This window comes from Halyomorpha halys, unplaced genomic scaffold (genome assembly GCF_000696795.3).
Source record: "Halyomorpha halys isolate HHAL.00 unplaced genomic scaffold, Hhal_1.1 Scaffold755.1, whole genome shotgun sequence".
NCBI classification, from domain to species: domain Eukaryota; kingdom Metazoa; phylum Arthropoda; class Insecta; order Hemiptera; family Pentatomidae; genus Halyomorpha; species Halyomorpha halys.
Window position 1 is genome coordinate 19,686 of NW_027108003.1, and position 8,179 is coordinate 27,864.

The window sequence follows — 8,179 nt, forward strand, 5'->3', positions numbered from 1 at the left end:
AGATCACTATGTTATCTCATCATAAATATCACCTTCTGATATTTTTCCTAACTTCAATTTTTCCAACGTTTTTGCAAACTCAATTTCTAATTGATTCTATTTTCCAGTTCTATTTTCAACTATGAAAATCTGATATTGGCCTATCAAGGCCTAAAGGGGTTTTGATATTTTCCTATTTACATGACCTCACACATAACTCATACTTGGCACCCATCATTGTTCAAAAACCAAAGACAGGAATCTGTTCAAAGCATTCCAAAAAAAGCAATGTTGCATTGAGATATATATATATATATACATGGAAAAATAAATACATTATTAAAAAAATAAATTATTTATGAGAAGTTCATGCTTACAAATAAAATCTAATATAAGGCAAATATAAGAAGAAGAAAAAAGAATAAATGTAAGCCACAATGATTTTTTATAATAAATGATTTCATTTCAGTTTGCCTTAAACAAATATAAGTCTTTTGTTTATAAAATTATGTCATAAAAAATAGGAATCATAATTTTACAAAAACTTCAATTCTATTAAAATATTTTGGTCTACAAATATTTCAAAAATTGCCACATCTTGGAAAGTTACTTGGGGTTGGTGGAAGATGACATTTATCACCAATTTTTAAAACAGCTGCCATTCCTGCTTCTAAATGAAAAGCAAAATGACAGTGAAGTATCCAGAAACCTATAAAATTCAATATATAAAACAATAATTAATCCATACATACATATAAATAAATTTCCTAATAAATAGGCATATTGAAAACTTAAAAAAATCATTCACATATTCTGGTGTCTTAATCTGGTGCCAGAACCATGATCAGTAACTAAAAAAGGCCATAATCTTTGACTAAAAAAAAATAATAATAATAATAAACTAAACAAAAGTAAACGAATCTAATAGAAAAGTTTTAGAGTAAACTACTAACGAAGTCTCAAGGAACCAAAATTTTCTATAAATATATTCTAAAGTAAAACAAAAATAAGACATTATCCAACTCAAGAGGCTAAAGTAATTAGATTGTCATATAATCACATCCACCTTTGACAATAGAAGTTCTTATAAACCTCATACTACTGGACCAGAAGGTTAAAGCATAAGCCATGAAAACAATTTAGTGCTCAGTGTAGCATCTTAATGTTTTATGGGCATTGATAAGCTTACCCAAGGATAGAATAAAACATCTAGGCACTCTATTCTTCAGATCTACAGATGCATCACGTATCACTACATTAACATGAAGAGAATAAAAAAATAAACTCATTAATGGTATTAGCAACTACAGACAGTTCAAAGTGAAGGTAGTGTGAACAGACAAGCCACTAGATGACATCTATTTCCTTTGGAAGATTCATCTCAGTCTTTTTTTAGCCTGTGGTTTCAGACATTATCAATAATACAATCATATTATTCTCTCTGCAACAACTAAGGGAGTGTATGATAGTGTGATTTAGATCACAATCTAAAATAATGGTGTAAGAAGATTGGTTTATTGGCTTTGTAAGCATCTTAATCAATAACAATAGTGGACAATAAGTGCATTCTTAACACCAATGTATGTGTTCATATTAATCAATGTAATAAATTAATGTAATGTATCATATTCCTACTATAACGAAGTGGAAGGTAAAATTGGATAAAGTAAAGGCATTAACAACTCTCTAAATGAAAACATCTTAGATAATTGTTTATTTATCAATTGTAAAAGTTAAATTAATATTACCTGGGTTATCTGCAATAAACCTAACAAGAACATAACCGCCAGCAGGAACACTTATAGTGTCTCTCATTGGTCTTAACTTAAGATTCAAATCATCCTCTTTCAATTTTTTGCTACATGAAATCAATTCCACGCTTGTGTCTTCACTAAAAACGCCCATTTCAAGTATATAAAAATTATATCCATGAAGATGAAATGGATGATTGAAACCACTTCTGTCGCCTGAAAATTATATCAATTAATTATTTTTGTTTATACTGTTTTTTTATATATGATAGAAATTCTTGAGTGATACATAATCATTTATTGCAACTGTAATAAATATATACTACAATCTATTAAAATGGGAATAACTTTTATTTGCACTAATATTAACCCTTTAGAGACTGAATAGTGAGATCACTTTGAGCACAGCAGCCTCAGACTTGGGGCTAGCGTCTGAGCTAACCAATCCCAATACATATAGGTGATATCCACATTTTCTATGTCAACACAAGTTTCCCATCATTCTTTACTATCTAAAATTTGGACCCATAAAGGTGGATTTAAATGTTTTATTTAAAAAAAATTTTAAAGATAAAAAAAATTCCTAATCCATAACTTCTGATTCTGATCTATTCCTAATTCCTATCAAAAAAAAATTATGAATTATTTACAAATACAAATACATTGATGATTTTTATAAAACAATTAAACTGACGACTTAAATTTTTTTTTTTTAATTTGTTAAGAACAAAGTCCAAAAAAAAAAGACCTTATACATGAAATTATTAAATTAATTAGCTATTTAGTTGAAGATATGGGACTGTCCAAAGTGGGTTTTCACTTTGAATGTGACAGAAAATAAATTTTAAAATAATTTGAGAACTATATTTTATGAGCTGGGTTTCACACATCAGAATCCCTGTACTTTATGATATTATATATTAATATATTAGTGATAGATAGATAGATAGATAGATCTATATATTATTACTATTTTTATTATCTATCTATATTAGTGCATAGGCCAGGGGATCATCGTGTTCCGTGCTGATATTTAATTTAAGGATTTAAATATTTCTTTGAAATATTGGAGTATTTTATTAATTAAATAATTATATATTCTTAAAATTCTCACAACAATTCAAAATTGTTTCCCTCATACAATATATTAAGCTGGTGAGTCTCTAGTTTTTTTGTTTTTTTTCTTGTGTTATCCATTATGTTAACTTTGCTCTGCAGCTCCCTGACAAAAACAAAAACTTGAATAAATCAAACATTTCAATCCTCGTCAATAAGACATTCTTTTTTTTTCAGTTCAACATACAAGTAAATATGTTTACTCTACTGTTTTCCCAAAATGAGTTCCATAACCAAAAGATGACAGTAAATAATGTTCATAACTGAAGTTCTCTTGACCATTAAACCCAGTGCCTAGTGCTTATTATCATTACTGGGAAATCATGTGGAGAGAAGGTTAAAAAAAAACCTTAAATATTAATTTAAATATGATATACATAGATGATTGACCATACATAAATTAAAAGGAAACGATTTAAGTTGCGGTTTAGAAAAACTAATTGTTTTTCAATTATTAATAAATAACCAACATTTCAACCCATGTTGGAGGTCTTCAGCAGGGCTATTTTAACTGGTAGAGGAGTACAGGATGAGTGAACTAGGAAAATTAGAATTGAATTTCTCGGTTTACCAATCAAAACAGCCCAGATAAAAACCAACGCAACAAAGCATGCTTGGGTTAATATGCTGGCTATTAATAAATAGTGGAAACTGTTTCTTAACTGTTTTTCTTAATCGTAACTCAGACCATCTCCTTTTAATTTTAATATGTTATTTAATTATGATCAAATCTCAAACCACGGAAATTGTGGTTTTAATAAGTACAAGACTGTTTAAGCGGATTTTCAGTTCTGTGAAGAGAAATCTTATTTATTTTGAGCAACTTCAAATAAATTATCTGTATTTACCTGTATCAAGAATGATCAGGTCAACCAAAGCCCCAAACGGGATTGAGTAAACATTGGTACAGCTACGAGGTTTCTTCTCAATTGTTTCACACTTTTCTGGACACAGGAGATCCTCAGGGATATCATCTAATTGGCTTATTAGAGGGGAAGGAGGAGACACAAATGATATGTTATTTATAAGAGCTTTGAATCTCAACCCACCAATAGGTTCTAAAAACATAACAAAAATTATTAGTGACAACTAAACAAAAACATTTTTGAGACACCATAGAATCCTGATAATTTTGATGATCATTTCCTATATGCTTAAATAAAATAAAAAAATAATTCTATAATACATAATTAGGTAATATCCTATTATAGAAAGTTATTTTTCAATTTATATCTTTTGTTGTACAGATAAAACTCTATAATGTCACTGATGGTAACAACTAATTTCAATTCCATGACTTTTTTTTTTCATACCTTGCATTGCCAAGCTAATTGTATAATTCAAGTATTCCCCAAGGACAATTGTTGGGGGATATTACCCGAATTAATTATAATTTACTGATATCACTGGTACAAATGGAGTGGACTGTATTCAAAATGGATATGAAATAAATTATGCATGGTAAACAAAGTGAAAATATATTTCTATTCTTGAATAAGTTTATACACAATTGATGATGTGTGGTTTATCAAAAAGGGTTTACAACATGTATTACTTAGGTTAGTATCTAATTTTGAGTTTATATTTAAACGATGTTACATAAAATAGCAAATGATATTGCAGTTTACTTGGTAGTTGATTGGTGATTGGCTGTGCAAATTTTCATAAAACTCATAGACTGGTTCTTCTCTTCTATTATGCTCTCTTCTCTCCCTCATTCTGCCTCCACCCCTCTGCCTAAGTGTGGAGAAGAACTACTCACTCATGGTGAGTCGTTGATCTCAGCCAGAAAATGATGTGGCTCTTGAGACAGTGTTCACTCTTCTGTTGTACAGGCCAAGGTGGTTACACAGACTCTACGGCAGTAGAGGCATCATATGCTTGTCACTAGACGGCAGTATCTTTCATCATTCCTATTCAAAATGTGAAGAGGGTCGTACTCAAACACTAATCATTGGGCAATTCTATCTATAAATACTTTTCTTTAATATAGGCAGCTGAAGCAATCAATAATATATACTCTAAGATCACGAAATTCTGTTAAAAGTTAATATCAAGACAAGTATAATATTTGACTATTATGCTAGTAATTGCAGTTATTTTTCTACGAGTAAAATTTGTAAAAAGGCAAAATAGGGACAAAGAAGTTGTTTTTTAAAATTACACCTGGTTCATGGATTTGTACACATATTAATTTATGAGAAATAAAAAAGAAAATTAACATATAAGTCGCAATATAATTACCATCATAACGCTGATATGTTCCAGATCTAAACAAGTCGTCATCATCATATCGATAGAATCCATATGCAATACGAATTAGCTGATAAGGTAATCCAGAACTTTTATGTTGAATAGCATCTTCAATTCCTTCCAACTGGTCCATACAAAGTTCATCATTATTCCCATCACAAGTGGACATTACAGCATTAAATATCTGCAATGAAAAAACAAAAACTAGAATTTTTATTTTAGTGTACTCTATTTCTAGCAAGGGTATAAATTAAGAAAAACAATTTTTTTTTTTCTCTTTTAAATTTACTAATTTAGGAACACGTAAAATCCTGGCTTAAAATTCCTCTCAACGATAGTAGGCCTATCATCTATTACACCTCAAATACCAAGTAAATAGAACAAAATAAAATACCAAAGTATTCAATATATTTAAAAATAGAGAGATAGAAATGAAAGTGCCTAAACGAACATCATTAGGAGGCTATTCTTAATGTGTAAGCCTAATGTTTTAGGATGTGCCATTCAATGAAAAGAAAATCCATCAGTGTTTTCACTTGAATAAAATGATATTATATTAATCAGGATTGACATATTGGAGTATCATTTCAGTTATTGACTTGATAATCATAACACATTATAACATTAGGAAAACAAACTTTGTTCCATTCAAACAATCCAATGACTATAGGTAGTAGCAGCATTGGACTTTTGGGTTTGTTAAGCATAGGTGACACTGCCTGCAACTTATCTTATAAACAATAACAAGTTAAATGAATTCAAAATTAAGAAACAACAGCTAAATTTTAAAAAACAAAATTTGAATGATTAATGTGTTACTCATCTTCATACAATTACTATTAATTATATGATGACATGATAGAACATGTTTTCATTGTTGAACAATATTTTTAAAGTAATAAAAGTCTGGTGGCCACATTTTGAAAATTTTGTACAAAACACTTTGGAATAGTGATTTAACACCGTAAACTGTGAAGAGAGTGATCTGAAAATTCAGGAAGACTGGATCAATTAGCGAATCTTAACACATTGGTCATCAAAAAATAAGCCACTAAAATGTCAATATTGAAGCAGAGCTTGAAAGTGTTGGTGAAAGTCTACGAACATCGCGGAGAAGAATTGCAAATTTCAAGCTTTCTGCTGTAAAGTACTACTACAAAACAAAACATAAATATACATGATATATTGCAATTAAAATTAAATAACTTACCACACCAAGTTGTTTATAATTCAGTGAATCTGGTATTACAATGTCTTCAGCTTGAGGTACTACTGAATCATAAACAAGTAACCCTATATGGGGTTGAGAATTGCAGCTGTTTCCCAAACTTTGTAAATGAAGAAGATATGAGCCTTCAGTTTGATTTGCTTCAAGAACAACATCAAAACGGTCTCCTGAAAGAAAAATATTAATATTGGAAGCGTATTGGTTGACCATATAGAATTGAAGGACAAGATGGTTAGGGGTGGTGCTCAGAAAGGTACTCAAAATAGTAAAAGAAATTATTAATTAGAAACCACGAGTCTAAGCGATAGGCAAAAGCAGAGTCATTATGTTCAGCTTATTGTCTACCGCATGATATTGAGGCCTGATGAAAACCAGCAAAGTGGGTCCTAATATTGGTTCCTAATAAACTTTTTTATTTACTATTTTTAGTACCTTTCTGACTACCACTCCTAAACTTCAAAGTTTCTAAAATTATTATTTTTTTAAAATTAAGCATGGAAAAAAAAATCAGTTAAGTAGAAGCATAAGTCAATACAGCTTCCATATCATTTCTATTGGGTAACCAAATTTAGTAGATTTATCAAAATTTCAATATTAAAACATAATTTCCTTCTATTCTAGTTTATAATCAAAACTACTTATACATAATTCCATTATGCAGGTAAAAAAATTATAACTACTTTTTGTATTCACCAATGAAAATTTTGGTACCTGCGGATCCAAAACATATCATATACTTTATTTTTTTTATAATATGCATTTGTTTGCCTATTAGTTTACAAAACAAACAAGTAACAAAGTACATATTTATAACCAAACAATTATTTTTTTATTATTGCTGCTTGTCCAAAAGTTCTTTGAAGAAATGCTGCCAGATTACAAAAGCGATTGAATATGTAAAAAAGAAGAAAAAAACAGTGCAAAGTAAATTCTGGAATATATTTGCTATTTTAATTTTGAATTTTTTCATATTGGAAGATTATTAGTTGACCATATGGGACTAAAGAGTATAATAGAAAGTCCTTCTTACAATTACAGAGCCTTAACACATGAAGGTGAAGAACAAAAAGTGAACTGCTAGCAGAGACTGGTCAGTCAGTATCTCATGATATGAAGGCAAGGGGAGGTTAAGATGGCTCGAAGCAATCAATCAAGATACCTCGAAGCAATCAATCAAGATACCTCTACACAACAATGAATGCCAGTATAGTAGCCAAGAGATCATGTGGGAGAACCAAAACCAGATGGATAGACAGAATCAATAAAGATGTGAAAGAGCTGCATGGAGCATACTGGAAAGTAGTAGCCCGAGATAGGCAGGCCTGGAGAAGGCTAGATCTGCCCAAAGATCTACAAGGTTTGGAGACCCAACCAAAAAAAAAAGGAATTATTGTAGAAAGATTGTTCAAGCAGAGTCAAGAGAGGCACAAAACAAGCTATTTATTAGTAACCGACATTTCACCTCACTTTGCAGAACTTTATCAGACATGTCGTACATCGCCCAACCTACTCGCTATAATTGTCTGTTTAAAAAGTAAGATAAGTAAGGCTACCATGGAGGGTTTCATGCTGTTATTTATTCACACTACCTCTAGTTTACTTATTATTATTATTTATTTTTTCTCCTCTCTCGTCCATTTTTCAAATTAACTTTTTACTATTAGAGGGCAATTGTTAAGTCTGCAAATATCATTATTTTTTGTTATTAATTTTACTTTTCTCTTTTATTAAGAAGCATTATTCTTATCTATTTATTTTATCTTTTTTTTTCTTTTAATTATAACATTGTATATAGTTAGAGGTGTCTTTTGTATGAGACTATACCCCCCATAATCAACTGTTAAAAAAAATA

At 29.9% G+C, this 8,179-nt stretch overlaps 1 protein-coding gene across 3 annotated transcripts in view; it reads right to left on the bottom strand.

The window, feature by feature from the left end:
• Window positions 1-417: 417 nt before the first annotated feature.
• LOC106685909 (uncharacterized) overlaps window positions 418-8,179 on the bottom strand; it is a 21,077-nt gene continuing 13,315 nt past the window's right edge. For all 3 annotated transcript variants that reach the window (XM_014428904.2, XM_067046390.1, XM_014428905.3), the window contains 5 exons: window positions 6,310-6,494; window positions 5,091-5,283; window positions 3,695-3,904; window positions 1,728-1,946; window positions 418-688 (listed from right to left, as the gene is read on the bottom strand). In XM_014428904.2, coding sequence (XP_014284390.1) covers window positions 561-688; window positions 1,728-1,946; window positions 3,695-3,904; window positions 5,091-5,283; window positions 6,310-6,494 — 935 coding nt within the window. In that variant the 3' untranslated portion in view covers window positions 418-560. The remainder of the gene's footprint in view (window positions 689-1,727; window positions 1,947-3,694; window positions 3,905-5,090; window positions 5,284-6,309; window positions 6,495-8,179) is intronic.